This window comes from Streptopelia decaocto (assembly GCF_964273445.1).
Source record: "Streptopelia decaocto genome assembly, chromosome: 1".
Classification (NCBI taxonomy): Eukaryota; Metazoa; Chordata; class Aves; order Columbiformes; family Columbidae; genus Streptopelia; species Streptopelia decaocto.
Window position 1 is genome coordinate 61,804,893 of NC_138663.1, and position 15,943 is coordinate 61,820,835.

General features: G+C 48.3%; 1 protein-coding gene across 7 annotated transcripts in view; it reads left to right on the forward strand.

The window, feature by feature from the left end:
* The window catches only part of DENND2A (DENN domain containing 2A), a 65,573-nt gene extending 50,293 nt beyond the window's left edge, over positions 1–15,280 (forward strand). For 5 of the 7 annotated variants that reach the window (XM_082045487.1, XM_082045491.1, XM_082045488.1 and 2 more), the window contains 7 exons: positions 461–609; positions 8,868–9,045; positions 10,472–10,513; positions 11,831–11,948; positions 12,584–12,823; positions 13,678–13,764; positions 14,565–15,280. In XM_082045487.1, coding sequence (XP_081901613.1) covers positions 461–609; positions 8,868–9,045; positions 10,472–10,513; positions 11,831–11,948; positions 12,584–12,823; positions 13,678–13,764; positions 14,565–14,596 — 846 coding nt within the window. In that variant the 3' untranslated portion in view covers positions 14,597–15,280. Of the gene's footprint in view, positions 1–460; positions 610–8,867; positions 9,046–10,471; positions 10,514–11,830; positions 11,949–12,017; positions 12,063–12,180; positions 12,303–12,583; positions 12,824–13,677; positions 13,765–14,564 lie in introns of those variants that run through there. The other 2 variants (XM_082045492.1, XM_082045493.1) reach the window with 2 other exon arrangements.
* Positions 15,281–15,943: the final 663 nt, after the last annotated feature.

The window sequence follows — 15,943 nt, forward strand, 5'->3', positions numbered from 1 at the left end:
TTTGTAACTCATAGAAAAAATTTATTGTTACTACTTTAAGCATCCAGATTCTTGCAGTTAAAAAAAAATAATAAATTGTAACTGTAAAAATAGGAGTGTAAATTTGAAAGGCTTCATGCCCTTCTGCTGCTTGAATGCCAAAGAGGCTGGAAACCACTCCTACCTGGACACAAAATAGTTTTCCTCCTTATGAAGAGATCCCTGTTCATGGTCCAAGTGGGGAGAACTTGTGGTTGGCCCCATGCTGTGCCCCATTGGAGTGGACTCTGGATCATCCTCATCTGGAAGAAGGATTTGTGGGACTTTGTTGGAAAAACTGTGTTTGAGGGCTTAACACTGTGTGGTGTTTGCCAGCACAGCCAGTAACGCTGTGAAAATACCACTCAGGTATTTCCAGTCAGTATCATGACAGTACAGGTAGACAATGAGAGCTGACCTGGGGCCTTTTTCTCTCCATCAGGTCATCGAGCTGCGGCGGCCTCTTGACTCCAGGCTTGAGCACGTTGATTTTGAGTCCTTGTTCACATCTCTCAGCGTGCGGCATCTGAGCAGAGTCTTCGCCTCCCTGCTTCTGGAAAGGAGGGTGATCTTTATTGCAGACAAGCTCAGGTATCCTCTTACATTTCCTTAAACTGATTGCTGCCATGAAGGGGAGGCTGGGAAAACTGCAGTGACTGATCTCTCTGCTTTCTTTTTTCCTCTCTGCTCTTTTCCAACTTCTTATCTGATGTGAGTAAAGCTTGTCCTACCCAGGAGTGAGGAACTCAGGCTATACAGCATAATTTCACCTTGCAGTTTGCAAGAAGCATGTTGCTTCTCATCCCAAGGAGAACCAAAGTCCCTTTCCTCCAGATTGTTTTAAAGCAGAGAGCTGGTGCTAAGGAAGTGAAACTCCTCCTTTTGCTCCATGATGCTGCAATGTTCCCCACTAAGCTGTGCTGGAGTTTCCAGGGATCAAGCCTTGGGCAGAGATCACCTTCCTTCTGGGTTATTCCCTGATGTCACAAAAATCTTCTTAAATCTTCAGCTTGTATTTTAAGATTGGTTCCTAAAGAGGTTTTTCTTATGGGGGGTGAAAGTAAAGGATGCAGTGAGGGGAGATGAGACAGAGGACTTCCCTCTTCTATTTCGAATCTGCTTGATATGCTTTTTAAATTTTTTTGTTTGTTTGTTCACTCTCCTAAATTATGGAAATGGGCCCAGGTTTCTTTAAGAACTTGTGCAGCTGGTGGCTGGCAGCTCTCCAGCCCTTGAAGCACTTGAGGATTCAGAGAGGAGAGTTCGCTGAGGCCCGGGAAAGAAAAGCTGCCTGGATGAGTAATGACACTTTGGAGCACGCTCAGGTTTCAGGAGTGTACAATGCCCTTAAGCCGTCTGTTTTCACAACTTCCAGGCAGCAGAATACAGCTCTGGGACCGAGCACTGGGGCAAAGAATGGGGAGGCCCCTACTAGAGGAAAGTGAAGGGAAAAATTTATCCTGCAGGAATCCGGGGCTCTCCAGGAGCAGAGCTCAGGCAGTCTCATCACAGGAAGAGGAAGGCTGGAGAGAGGGAAGCTGTAGCATCCAGGCTGCTTGCAGTTTTTGGCAGCTGTCTTGGGTCAGAGAGGGGAAGATTTGCTTCTTTATCATCACTGATACATTATGTGCATAGATACTTGGTTTTCTGGATACTTAAACCACACATTTCATACAAAGCCTTCAGACTTGCATTGAAAATGAGAGAATTCATCCAAATTCTATATTTCTACTTAGCATATATGATTTATGTGATAATTTATGATGACAGGCTTTGTTTTCAAAGGTTTTTCTCCTCTGTAGGACAAATTTTACATTTTGAAAAAATCCTTTAAGGACACAGATGACACTGTAATCTCTACATGAGGGCTGGGTGGTAAGAGTAAATGGTATGATAGCAAACTTTGGGGTTTTTTTAGGCATCAATTTAAAACAAACCTTTACCAGATCTTTTCCTATCATATATTTATATGACAGCACACCACCACGGTGTGTGTTACAGAATATCTCTAATTCAAAGCACTTTGATGGGTTTTCATGGCTTTTTCTTCTCACCTGTATCTTTTGCCAATATATCCAGGGTCCTTAGGAATGAATCCAACTACCCAGGCCTATAAAGAGAATGGGAGAGAGCTATAGAATCATCGTTTCTAGAATCTCTAAATATACCATATACAGCTTTCTTCTGTGAAAAAAAGAATTGCACATTTTAAGGATCCAGGGTCTGTTAGGTCACAGGGCTCAGATTCAAATATTTACTGTAGATTTGCCAGCTCTCTACAAGACTTTTAATGTTTGATGTTTCTGAGAAGATGTTGCACTGAGCAATTTCAGGAGAGTCTTTTTCTTTTCCTGTAACAAAACACGAAATTTCTTTGGCTCATTTTTGTAGAGAAAAAACTTGAAAATTACCACAAAGGACTGTAAAGGTTTGAAAAACAGAAAGCAAAGAAAATAGCCCCCAAAATTAAGTAAACTATTATATTTTAATGCAGTCCGGTGACTTGAGTGCACTGGATTGGTAAACCTTTCATAAGGTCAATAGTGACTTCTGTTTGTTGGTGGAAATTCCATGTTTTGAAAACTATTGGTATTGTAGATACAGGATCATTCCGTCCAAATGATACTTTTTCTGGGACACATTGAACTCAATGAATATTAAGTAGTATTTACTTTAGGGCTGAAAATGCCAATTTCAGAGGAAAAAAAAAAAAAGAAACCCTTTTTGGCAATAGCTTAAGAGAAGGAAAAAAAAACTATAAAAGCAGCTGTTGGAAACTGCTCAGAGGTTAGGAATGCTAGAAATAATCCAGCTGAGATGGATTAACATAGAAAATGCAGGTGACATGGTGAAAGATGCATAATAAATTACATTAATCATTGAACTTTGCAGTTCTTCATGTGGGCACTATCAATAGCTGTTGGCACATGTGTGTAAAGGTGTGTCTGGGTGTGAGTGACAGAGAAAATTATGTGTGCAATTTATTTACATCTTTTAATTGCTATAAAATCAGTCTGTGGGAAAAGAAAGCTGAAAGGTCTCTTGTCAAATACTGTGTGAACTGTGAAATGTTTTCAAGCTGAGCCAAAAAATGCATCTAACAAGTGTACAGCAAGTGCAATACTTAGTCTTTTCCATCTTTAGAATGAACATTGAGTGTTTTTCAAAGACTTGTCAATCCAAAGCTTGGCAGCGGAAAAGGAAAGAATTTGGTTTATTAGTTTTTTGTGGGTGTTTTTTTAGTTCCCTCTGTCACTATGGAAACTGGAGTATACATTGCCTCACAACCCAGGAAAATGACTTTGTTAAAACTATGTTGGTCTGTGTAGTCTTTTGTTCACTTCTGCACTGTGAACTTTAGTCCTGGGGCAGCAGAGGCCACGGCACGGGTCAGGCACCACAACACCAGAAATGCTTTTGTTTCCAAGTGATGCTGCCTGGCACGCAGTCCGGGGCACTGAAGATCAACGTTTTAGAAGGCATCTTCCCAATAAAAGTGGCCTGATTTCACAAGGTACCTAGAACTGGACAGTTTTTGTTGGCCCGAGGGAGAGATATGTTAGATTCAGAGCACTTTCTAAATCAGGAAAACTTACATGGGCTTAAAATCAAGGCACTTTTTTTCCAGATCTCCTCAAAAGCCTGTTGTGGATCTGAACAACTCAAGCAATTGCCTCTGTCACTGCCAGAAACCACAGCTGTGTCAACAACACAAAGTGGTCATTGTTATCAAAAGCAGATCTGAAAGATTCAGAGTAGACGCTTTAAATGTGGTCACCCCTAGTAAAAGGTAATTAATCATCAGGAAGAAGCCTTTTCCATGTGCTGCAAAACCAACTCTGGGATGATGAATCCCAGCCTCCCAGATTTCTCCTTTTGGTATTGTGGAGAGGTAGAAAAAGAAACCCAGGGGTGAAGTTTGGATGTCAGGTGGCAGCATTCTTTCTACAGAGCATCTTAACGCTCCCACGTAAATGGGAGGTTGTGACAGTCCCCACAGCTGGTGGAACTTGGCGTCGTCCTGGTAGGATTTGTAGCAACTCTGCATGATGTCACAGGGCAAAGTCTGGAAGCTTCTGAGCCTGTTAAATGTTGTAAACCAGATCTGCGATCCATCATAAGTAAATCCAGATGTGATACTGTGTCAGGAATCCAAAGGTGTTTGTAAAATGAATCCTACTGTAGCAGAGCTTATAAAATGAAAAGAAAAAAAAAAACAACAACAAAACAACATAATCAAACGCTGCCTTAAGTTGCCAAATGCCAGCATTTTTTCAGCAGTTTGGTTAGTTCAGGGGACAATCGGATTCCTGGCATTAAACTCCAAAAGGCTGATTGATCCAATAGTGGTTTTCAGAAAACATGAAATACCCTAAAACCAAAGAGGGATTCAGCTTTGGGCGCTGTTTCGCGTAGTTGCTTGTCTTTGGAGCAGAAAGCTGGAAACCCTGTCATGAGTCCAAAATTTGGGAGGAAAGCAACCAAACTGAGCAGCCTGTATCCTTCCTTAGGAGCTGTTGCAAGTTGTCAGGGTGTCTTTTTAGAACAAGTCAAGCTAGTCTTGGAGAAAGTTTTCCCAGGAGAAGAGTTTCTATGTAGTTGCAGCTGTTGTGTTCAGAATCTTTATTGGTCATCTCCGTTCGAGGTGGCTACCAAGAAGCAGCAGCTTCAGAGGCTGCTGTGTGGTAGGTTTTTGCATAGGATGCTGTGTGATGGGAAGGCCTGTTTTCTGGGCAAACACATGTCACAAATTGCTGCAATATCGTTGTTCTGACCAAGGGAGTGATCAGCCAGAGAAATCTGTGTGTCAGCCTATATCCAAATCAGCTCTTTAGGGACAGATCTGACATAGTTCTTTGTGTACATCAGTACTTTTTAACCTCAATACTAGAGATATCTCATTCACCTTCCGTTGCAAGCTCCTGTGCAGGTAACATCAAACATGCAGCTCAGCCATGATCCCTACAGGAAGCTGAATGAACCCATGAAAATGTGTTTTGGATCTTGAAAGTGTACTTTAAAGACCTGCAGAGTTTTAAGGATTAGCTGCCAAAACCAAAAGGCTTAAAAAGCAGTCTCTGTGTCCCATTTGAACAACTGGCAGTGAACCGAGGGTAGTGCATGGCATTCCATAGTACATGCTGCAGTCACACTGGATACATCCTGGTGGCATCTCCAGGCAAAACACAGCACCCTGTGTCAGTGTTACTCCAATGACAGCAGTTGCCATTATGGCTATGGCACGTGCATCCTGGGATATCAGGATTTGAGTAGGGACATTGGCTGTAGCTACCCAAAGTCATTGGCTGCCTGTTTGATGTAAGAGCTGTCAAAGAGGTGATGGATGCTGAAATAAACAGTACTTTGTAAGCACATTAAAAGTTCAGGTTGTGTCAAGGGATGTGCACATCTCGCCGAAAGAGGCATCCAGCTTGAAGAGTGCCCAGAATGTCAATGGCCATATTCGCCTTCTACACAGAGGGTTACCTGCTGTATTATGACTGTGGTGTGGTTCAGGCAGTCTGCCCCATCGCTGCTGGCTGAAGAGCACACCGTCACACAGATAGCATAAAAGGAATTTATCACACTGGATTCTTTTGCAAGGCTCGGTAGCTGTGCTGTGGATCAACAATTCCGTAGTGCTTGTTGCAGTGCTGCACGCAAGACAAGGAGGGAGCTCAGGCCTGCGTCGTTCCAAAGGACTGAGATTCTCTTGGGCTCCTGGCAAGCTGCAGCTCCCTGAGACTATCTGCAGAGCAAGTCTGACAGGATCACATGTGGAAGAGACACCTCAGTGTTACCTCCTCTGTGTCCATCTCTGAACTGCTCTGCCTTCCAAGAAGGCTCACAGATCTCAACCCTATTAATATTGTTCCCTGCAAATGTCTTCCACGGTGAGAAATGTAGCAGAGCACAGATCAGTAGGATTGATCCTGGAGGTGATGAGGCATTCACAGATGGAAGGGTGGAGGGGGAAGCTATCTTTTTTCACTTCCCACTGTGTGGTATATACAATTTCAGGCTTACATAGCTCTGTCTGCATCTTCTACTAACTGGACCTCAGCCATATTTTCCTCCCACTTAATCTCTCATGTACCATGTGTACTCACTGGGACTTGAGAGCAGGGTTGAGGGAAGAACAAACCACCATAAATATAGTAGGAGACAGCATGCTGTAATATCTCACCATGCAATAAATAACCACGTACTTCAGCTGCTCGCTCTTCCTCTGTGGAGCTACCTGGGATCACAGAGATCCTTTCCCTTGGTTTTCAAGTGCTCTCTATAAAGGCAGTTCCCACCTTTAGGCAGGGCAGTTGGATGTGCCTTCAAGATCAGGGATTTGTGACAAAGGTGAAATTTCTAACACTTCCACCTTCAACATCTATTTAAAGAAGACGAAGTCCAGTGTTGGTAGTCTAAGAGCAAGGCCACAGTGCTCTGCAGGAGTGATGAAAGGAGGAGATTTTTCAGCTTTCACTGGGGTTGTTAACAGTCAGAAATTGAGGAGTGGAAAATACACTCTGCAGTAATGGAGGGGAAGAGGTGCCCCAGCTTTTGCGTCTGCTAACATGGCCTGAAATGTATGGGTGTACAAGTTTTTAAAGGATCTCATTAATTTGGAGTGCACTTCTAAGATGGCACGTTCATTTTTGTTGCAGTTCTGTTCAAGAATAGCTTGTATGAAAGATACAAGAGAAATAATCTACTCTGATATTGTTCCCACGTTTTTTTCTGGATGGACTTCTTTTGTCTGTTTAATTTATTGTTTTGTTTGTTTGTTTGTGGTTTTTGTTTGTTTTGTTGTTTTGGTTTTTGGATGGGGTTTTTTGTTTGTTTGTTTGCTTGTTTTTTTGTAAATGTTCCTGTTTCTTACTAGCTCTGTTTTGTCGTTATTTTCATTTTGTTTCTCTCAGATTCATAATCTGCTTTGCATGTGTAGTAGATCCAGCAAGGCACAGGCATAGCTTGAAAGCAGCAACCTTGGGGCAGCCAGCAGGAATGAATACAGAGAAGGGAGGGGAATACTCTAAGACCTTCCTAAACAAGGACGTGGAGCTGAGGGCTTAAAGCTACCAGTCTGTGACACGGCTTTTGATGGGTCCTCGCTCTGTTTCTATAGAAAAGACAAGCCTCAGGGAGAGGAAAATGTCCCCCTCTTGTGAAGAGACTTTCTCAGCACACACATCCCAGGCGTCCCTCCCAAGCGCCCGTTCCCTACCTGTTGCAGTCCTAGATAAAATTCTCATGTTTACCAGATTCCAGCTCCTCTGGCATTTACTTGTCTTCAAAAAGCGTCATGTGTTTAACAGTGTTTACTGCCTGATTTCTCCATACAGCCGCACTGATGTCCCGGCAACCATAACTCTGTTCTGCTAAACTGAACTCACCTGCTGAAAGCCCAGCCACACCACGCTGCTTGGCATGTGTTAGCGTTATGGTACAGGGATTCAAATCCACCAAACATAGCTGGAGCCAGGGAGACGGAAAGCAGGCTTCACTTTTCCAAGAGAGCTCGGGTCCACACCCACCAAACCCCTTCCTTCTCAAGTTAGCAATAAACCGCTTGATCTGGGTTGCTGAGTGTAAATTCCCCCATGGAGTTTAACAGGAGCCAGCTGCGCACTCTTCCTTAGCCACATGAATCCTCCTGGCCACACCAGCCTCTCTCCCCTCCTCCAGCCCTGCGAGGTGTAGATGCTGGAAAAACAAACTGGCGTTACATACAGAGTTTATAGTGGCGAGCCTTCCCCCTCCCTTGATGCACACAAATGCTTCCGGACCCAGAATGGATGAGTAACTGGTGCCCTGCGGTGAGCTCTGCTGTGCCTGGCTGCAGACCCTGCCTGCCTCTTGCCAGAGAGCTGGTGGGGTTTCTGCACAGATCCTCTTGGCAGTTGCCAGCAAAGGCGCTTGCAGCTGAGCTGCTGCTGGCATTTGAAGGGGGAAGAAGGCAGGCTGCGGTCTTGTGCATCCCACAGAGGCTGGCCATGTGCTCTCTTCCTGGGATTTCACTCTCCTGTGTCTCTGGGTAGCCTTCGCAGGCTCCACAGGCTACAAGCTGCCACTGGCTGGAAACCACTGCCTTCCCCTTCCTCTGTAATCTGGCCTGGCTGCTAGGAGCTATCATTATGATTCGGACCAATACAAAAATGTGACATATTGGCATGCAATTATTCCTGCTAAGGGTTGTCCAAAGGCAAAGCATGTATGCTGAACAGGTAGTAAGCCAAGGGACAGGGGTGGATCATGGCTAGATGGACCTGCAGGAACACCTGCAGACCTTGTGGCTACAGGTGTGCTCAGGGCTTTGCCAGGGGACCTCCAAGTAGGCCATTCAGCTGTGCTGATGAGGCCAAGAGGTCAGCAGGTAAGTGGGCCACAGTGCAGCGCAACAGATAACCGCTGTGGTGCTGGAGCTGTCTTCTGTGTCCCACAGCTGTGGGCTGTCTGTCCTGGACACTGTAGCCCCTGTGCATTTAGACCAGGGGTTTTCCCATGGGAACAGCCACACAGGCATGCTATGGGAGAATAATCTCATTTCTCTAATGAAAAGCAGCGGCATGGAAGACTCACATCCGTCTGGTATTTCCCATAAGGGCACTAGAGGAACAGATGCTGGGTTCAGTGGGACCCATCTCATATCACATGTGCATGGGCCAGGATCATCTTTCATAACCTGGGCTCCTACCTCGAGTCATTGCTCCTGAACCTGAAAAATGGGGTCAGAAAACTGGGAAAGCCCCTAGTAATTACAGAGGTCAATCAGGGAACAATTGGAAGAGTCCTGATTTCTAGCAAGTGCCTGATTGACCAGCTGTTGCCCTTGGTTGTGTTTCATCTTCCAGCACTCTCTCCAAGTGTTGCCATGCTACGGTGGCCCTTCTGTACCCCTTCACCTGGCAGCACACCTACATCCCCGTGTTGCCGCCTTCCATGATTGACATCGTGTGCTCGCCCACCCCTTTCCTCATCGGCCTGCTCTCCAGCTCCCTGCCCCGCCTGAAGGAGCTCCCCGTGGAGGAGGTGAGCTGTGCACCTGTGTCGTGGCCTTGCTCTCCATTCCTTAGAATCAGAGAATAGTTTGGGTTGGAAGGGACCTTCAAAGGTCATCTAGTTCAAACCCCTGCCATGAGCAGGGACATCTTCAACTAGATCAGGTTGCTCAGAGCCCCATCCAGCCCGGTGTTGAATGTCTCCAGAGATGGGGCATCTACCACCTCTCTGGGCAACCTGGGACAGGGTTTCACCACCCTCGTTGTAAAACGTGTCTTCCTCATGTCTAGCCTGAATCTCCCATCTTTTAGTTTAAAACCATTACCCCTTGTCCCATCTCAACAGACCCTGCTAAATAGTCTGCCCCGATCTTTCTTATAGGTCCCTTTTAAGCATTGAAAGGCCACAATAAGGTCTCTCTGGAGCCTTCTCTTCTCCAGGTTGAACAACCCCAACTCTCTCAGCCTGTCCTCACAGCAGAGCTGTTCCAGCCCTCTGATCATTTCTGTGGCTCCTCTGGCCCCTCTCCAACAGGTCCATGTCTTTCCTGTGCTGAGGGCTCCAGAGCTGGACACAGGACTCCAGGTGGGGTCTCACCAGAGCGGAGCAGAGGGGCAGAATCACCTCCCTGATCTCCTGGCCATGTTGCTTTTGATGCAGCCTAAGATAGGATTGGCTTTCTGGGCTGCAAGCCCTTCCAGTGGGCTGAGTTGTCTTCTGTCCTAGAAAGGCTGTTCTGGAGAGTCTGCCTTGGCAGCTGGCAGTGTGAAGGTGCCGAGCTGTTGTCCTCTGGCTCCTGTGAGCATGGGGTGAGGGAGGAGACCGACACACCTGTGGAGGCAGAGGTCTGTGCTCTGCCTTGTCTGCAGTTCAGGAAGGCTGAGGGGCTGTGGTCTCCCTCCATGGGGCTGCTGCAGGTAGGAGATGGTGTTATTAAAGTTTCTGTTGGTTTCTGCATAGTGTTGTCTAGGGGCTAGGCACAAAATCTGCCAGGCTTGAAGTATGATAACTGTAAATTGGCCAGGATATCTGCCCCTCTAATTAACACAGCTGCCCAACTAAAGGAACAAATAATTAAGAACCAGATTCATGGTGCGCAAGGGTAAATGCGGGAAGGATGAACATGGTCAGGGAAGCATTTTTTTCCCTGCCCACCTGCAGTGCACAGAGAGAAAGGATGGAACTCTGACCCCAACATGGTGGTGGGGAGCAGTAGACTGGGCTCAGAGCACAGCCTCCTGCTGTCCCGGCTGTTCTGTGGTTTGTGGCAATGTCATTAGGAAGGTGTTACAAGGGGTCTGCTCTTGGCTCTTGCCTGGCGCCTCCTCCAGCTGTGGTAGGTAGGAGGAGTGGGGCCAGGGCCAAAGCATTTCTTCCAGAGCAGTTTCAGACTAAGATAAACTCTGATGATGGAAATAATGACTTCCCCTTTTTATTCTTGTTCTTCCATTCTTAGGTCCTCGTCGTTGACCTTGTAAATAACCGTTTTCTGAGACAGGTGAGCAGAGCTGTTTCGTATCCTTCATTTTCCATCCCATTCTTCCACCACACCTACCTCCATTTGCTGACCTGCCTGCCTGGCTGAATCACTTACTGCTCACACAAACTGAGGTAGGATTTGTGGCTGGCAGCATTATAGGGGTTGCTGTATACATACATAATATCAGGGTCCCATACTGCAGCTGTTGAGGACTGGATCATTGTGCATGATCTCTCTGTCTGTTTTTTTTTTGTTTTAAAGAGGGGAAGAGCTGTCATTGGGCACTGTGGGTCCTTAAGTGGCATCCTGTGAGGCTGAGGGCAGAGCTGGAAAGCCTCAGCTTGGGGCTGTCTGCTGGGGAGAAGCACGGGCTCTTCCAGCCTGTGTCTGTCAGCCCATTTCCTGTCGCATACCCAGCCCTGAGTTGCAGAAGGGAGCCTTGATGATGTCATCAAATCCTCTCTGTTCAAGGAGCTTGTGGTTACTCACCCTGGTCCTTGTACTGGATGGATCACAAGTGGAAAGCCAGTATGCAGGGGCCTGTAGGTTACTCTGCAGACAAGATTGCTGGCTGATTCTTGTTTCCCTTTGTTGTGGAAAGGAAGAGCAGGATATTGAAGGGAAGAGGATAGATGAGCGAACACACTCCTGGCCCGGGAAGCTGGTTTTGCCCAGAGTTCTTTGGCAGATTGCTGAGCAGTGCTGCTGCCGTGCCTCGGGTTCCAGGGGAAAGATGGGACGAGGGCACCTCCTGATGCTGGCAGTAGCGTGGGGGTGAAGGCCACTCCTGCAGCGCAGTGCTCGCTTCACCTTGCACCTCTTTTTGGAGGTTTAAGCTAAATCACGCTGTCTCAGCCAGGGCTGGTAGGAGCTCGCACACAGTCACCAGCAGTTCCTTGGTGTATGGGAACTTGTTACACATCTGTGATGTGAACCAGTGCCTCAGCAGAGCTGAGCAGGGGGTTGTGCTCAGCTGGCTGCAGGCCAGCATCATTTAGATACATCCCCGTTGTGGTGGTGCAGGTGCTTGCAGGCAGATGTTGAGGCCACAGGTGAGCACTGCCCAGTAGCCTCTCACCTGAAATTGTTGCAGAATACGAGAATGTTTGGATAAGACACCCACTTTTCCTTTTCTTTTGTGCTTCTTGGTAGTGCTGCACTGGAAGGTGTTGGGAACATGCCCAGTGTATCTGAGCTCTCCCTCTTCTCTCCTCATGGTTCATTTTTAGTGCTCCCCCTGCCGTGATGGGGATGGGATAGGAGCTGGTGAGGAGAAGGGCAGAGGCTGGCTTGTGTCCCCACCCCAGGCCCTGAGGAGGTGGTTCTGTTTTGCAGATGGAAGATGAGGACTCCATCCTGCCCCGAAAGCTGCAGGCTGCCCTAGAGCACATTTTGGAGCAGAGGAATGAGCTGGCAAGCGACAAGGAGGAGGGCTATGTCAATGGCAAACAGGGTAAAGCACAATGCCTTTCAACTTAAACCCATGTCTCTTTCTGCTCTTTTTTCTCTTGTTGCTTCTTAGGGGAGAACTAGGCTTGTATTGAATTTAACACCACAGAAATTGGAGGTAGGTTATGATTTTGGTTGAATCTTCATTAAATATTCCATTGCACTGGGTCAGTTGTCTTTGTTTGATGAGAAACAGTACTTATCCCCTCCTGGCTCTGTCTGTCCTTCCCTTATAGTGCCAGGGAACATCTGTACTCTTTTCAGACAATGGTCCCACAGGCCTCCCTCTGCTGCTGACCGTGCGAGTGATGCAGATTCCTCTGAGGGACGGTCCCCCTGCAGAGCTGCAGTCTAGGAGGTAGCTGTGTGGCTCACGGGCACCTGGGCTGGGACAGCTCTTTGAGGGACAATATGGGCATCTCCTTGTTGCAGGGGAGTCAAGAAAAAGCTTGATGGCATTATAAGTAGTAGCAGCCCAGTCTTCTTCCCTGCCAAGCACTTCCTAGGATGCTGAATCTCTTGAGCAGCTTTTTCTGTTGAGGCTGGATCTGAAAAAAAGCCAGGGAGTTTGTACCCAGGGCTTTTCCTAGTACATCCTTACAGCACTGTCCTCACCGCTGCCTCTTTTTTTCTCCTTAGAGACCAGCCCTTTGAATGAGGTGGTGTCCGAGGCCTTTGTCCGTTTCTTTGTGGAGATTGTGGGCCACTACTCCCTCTTCTTGACCCCCACCGAGCGAGAGGAGCGGATCCTGCAGCGTGAGGCTTTCCGCAAGTCTGTCTCCTCCAAGAGCCTCCGACGCTTCCTGGAGGTCTTCATGGAGACACAGATGTTCGGGGGCTTCATTCAGGAGCGGGAGCTGCGGAAGCAGGGGGTCAGAGGTGAGGGGCTCTGCCTGGGTTCTGCAGTCGTGGAAGCTCTGCTGTTGCTCCTGTGAGAGCCAGGAGATGCTCACCAGCCACCAGCTCCATCCCCAGCACCATGGCTGGAGGCTGCAGTGTCTGTGCAGGAATGCCAGGATGGAGGTGGTAAGGCAGTGCAAGCGCAGGCTGATGGTTTCTTCTGACAACCATGTGTGGCCTTCAAAAAGTCACTTGCAGATTTTTTTGTCTTTGTTTCCTTATCCACCCAGAGGGGCCTGTTGCCTCACAGGAACGTGGTGAGACATAGTGTGTATGATCTGATAGCTTCTCGTTGAGGCTGGGGTTACAGGCACGCTTCACTGCTGAAGTAAGGGACATAAGCAGTGTCCTCCATGTGTGTGCCTCTTTGTTCCTTGCCGAATTCCCATGTTCCTGTTATCCCACAATCCCGAGGGCCCTACTGGTACCTGAAATTTTTCATCCTCAATGCTGCTCGGTGCTGCCTTAGCAGTTTCTAACTGATGAGCAGTGGACACTTGAATAGGTGGCTTAGTAAAAGAGGTTTTGCAGCGTGGTAAATCCCACTGTAATCTCACTTTCTGGACTCCACTGTGTTTGTAACAGAAGAAGGGAGGTTTTGTCTCTCCCTGCATGAGGTACAAAAGCTCAGTCAGCCTTGCAGTGGGGAGAGGAGGAGGAGCCAAGCTCCTGTCCCAAATCCATGTTCAGCTGGTGGAGGAGGTGGGGTGAGTTGTTCCCTTTTGTGTGCAATAGTTTATTAGTAAGCTGGGACATTGTTCTTTCAGATGAGCTTTCTTTTATTTATAGGGAAGCAAAATAGGCGTTGCTGACTTCTTTCTTTCGTTCTGCAGGTCTGTTTGAGGTACGGGCTCAAGAGTACCTGGAAACACTTCCCAGTGGGGAGCAGAGTGGCGTCAATAGGTTCCTGAAAGGCCTAGGTAAGGAACTAGCAAAACTCTTGGCTTCTCAGGAGGTTTGGGCTTCTTGTTGCCTTCAGGTTTGGCAGCAGAGAAGTTGCTGAAAGGTGGCTGGACCCTGCTAGTGGCTGTGGTGGCTTCTTGCAGAGCAGTGCTCTGAGCCTCAAGTGATCAGTGCCTGGCCATGTGTCCCTGGTCTGGCACACTGCTGGCTCTGCCCCCTGATCTGCCACTTGTCTGAAAGACGGTGGGGAACAAGAGTTTGGGCCATGAGCTGTGTCTGTGTCTTCCAACGGGAGCAGGTGCATATGTGAGGAGGCAATGGAGCAACCAGTGACTCGGGGAGCGGTGGAGGCAGTTCCTGCTGGAAGGGGCTACACAGTCTCTGTGCCTTCATGTTTGCCCTTAGGGATCAGCAGTGGGAATTTCCCAGGGATATCGTAAGGTTGAATTCCTTTTCCACTGTAAGTGGGGCTAGAGGGGAGCTCCAGACTGAGGTCAGAAGTCCTTGACAAGTCACGGCTAAGAGAGTTTGATCTTCTGCTTGAATCACATGCCTGGTCCTCTTGTCTTGTGTTGGCCATTTAAGAGCAGCTGTGTCTGTGGGGCTGGTACACTCTGGCCAAGAGAGCTACCGTTAGTAATGCATTCACCTTCCAGGACTGCTGGGCAAACGGGCTCTGGAGGGTGTGCCCGGGGCTCTGCAGGGTCCCAGTCTGCAGCGCTGCTCCCAGGGGGTCGATTCTCTGCATAGCAGCGAGGAATGACACTTGTTTGCCTGTCACTGTGGGGAGTCCATTTTCCTTTCTCTGTCTCTCCAGGTAGCAAAATGAAATTCCTCCATAAAAAGTAAGAGTGAAGCACATCCTCGTTCCACAAAAGTGAACGTCTTTACCATTTAACAGCAATAAATCAGACTATCATCAACCGTTCCCATTCAGCCTGCTTCCAGGAGCCAACAGCCTTGGGCAAGCTGACCACAGCCAGGACGTGCTTGCACAGACGTGTGGTGCCGCAGGAGGATTTGATGGCTGTGAAGCTGCCGGGACAGGTTTCTGGATATCTACAGTACCATGCACTGGACCAAGCACTCTCTGAACTCTGCACTAGCACGTTGCAGGCATCCCAGTGGATCTCTTAGCTAGTCAATTCTTTGTTTTGTTGTATTTTTCTATTTATATTGGGGTTAGAACAATTATTAACCGATGACTCTTGCCCAGCCTCCTCTCTGCCTGGTGCTGCAGGAGGCCAAAGCGGGACTCCCATGGGACTGAGCAGGCAAAGCTCAGGCACAGAGGAGGGGAGGAACAGAGATGTACGGAAGCAGATCTCTGCAAAGCGAGGATGCTGAGGACTGCAGGGATGGCATGGACTGACCAGGAGGAGCTTCCAAGCAAGGGAGAAGGGTGAGGGGGAACCACTAAACCTACTGAGCGCTTGATGGGCCAGCCAGCAACCCAGGCGGCTGTGCCAGGGGGTCTTGGCATGATGAGAGGCCTTTCCTTATGCAGTGTAATTAAAAGCCAGTGGTGTAAAAGGCATGTGGATCCTTGGTGTTTTGGGGAGGGGAGAGACCTGTGTCTGCCCACCAGCCTGCCTGTTGCCGAGCATGAGCTGGAGAGGACATCTAGCAGCCGAGTCCTCAGTCTGGCCAAGCCCTCAGCTTCCCATGAGCCTCTCAGCCCAGGTGGCCTCATTCCCTTGCCCGGCTGCTTGCAGGGGGGAGCCCAAAGCAGAGCTCAGCAGGGTCAGACGGGCTCTCCTTTCCCATCTGGGGTGTTGCTGCTGAGGAGTGTGGTAGGAAGAAAGCAAGGGTAGAGTACCTGCTGCTGCCTTCTGTGCTCCTGGCTGGGGAGGAGGTAGGACCTGCCATTGACCCCCTCCTGCTTGCCTCTCTGCTGTTTTGGTGAGGGGGTGTCAGGGGAGGCCTGCGGAGGCTGAGGGTGGGTGTGAGGGCTCTTTTCCAGCTGGTGCAAAAGCCATTTCCCTTGCACTGATTCTGAGGGCTCAGTCAAGAGCAGCTGGAGCATCCCCTGGGAGGAAGCCAGAGGGCAGCTTTGCTACAGTCCAAAGGGAAACCTCCAGCTGTCAGGGGGCTGCAGGGTGAGAGCTGCCTGTGAGTACCTTTGCTGTGGGCAGCTGTGCTACACAGGGCTGCCAGAGGTTTTGAAAATGGTCCAGGTGCCCCTGTGGCCTTTCC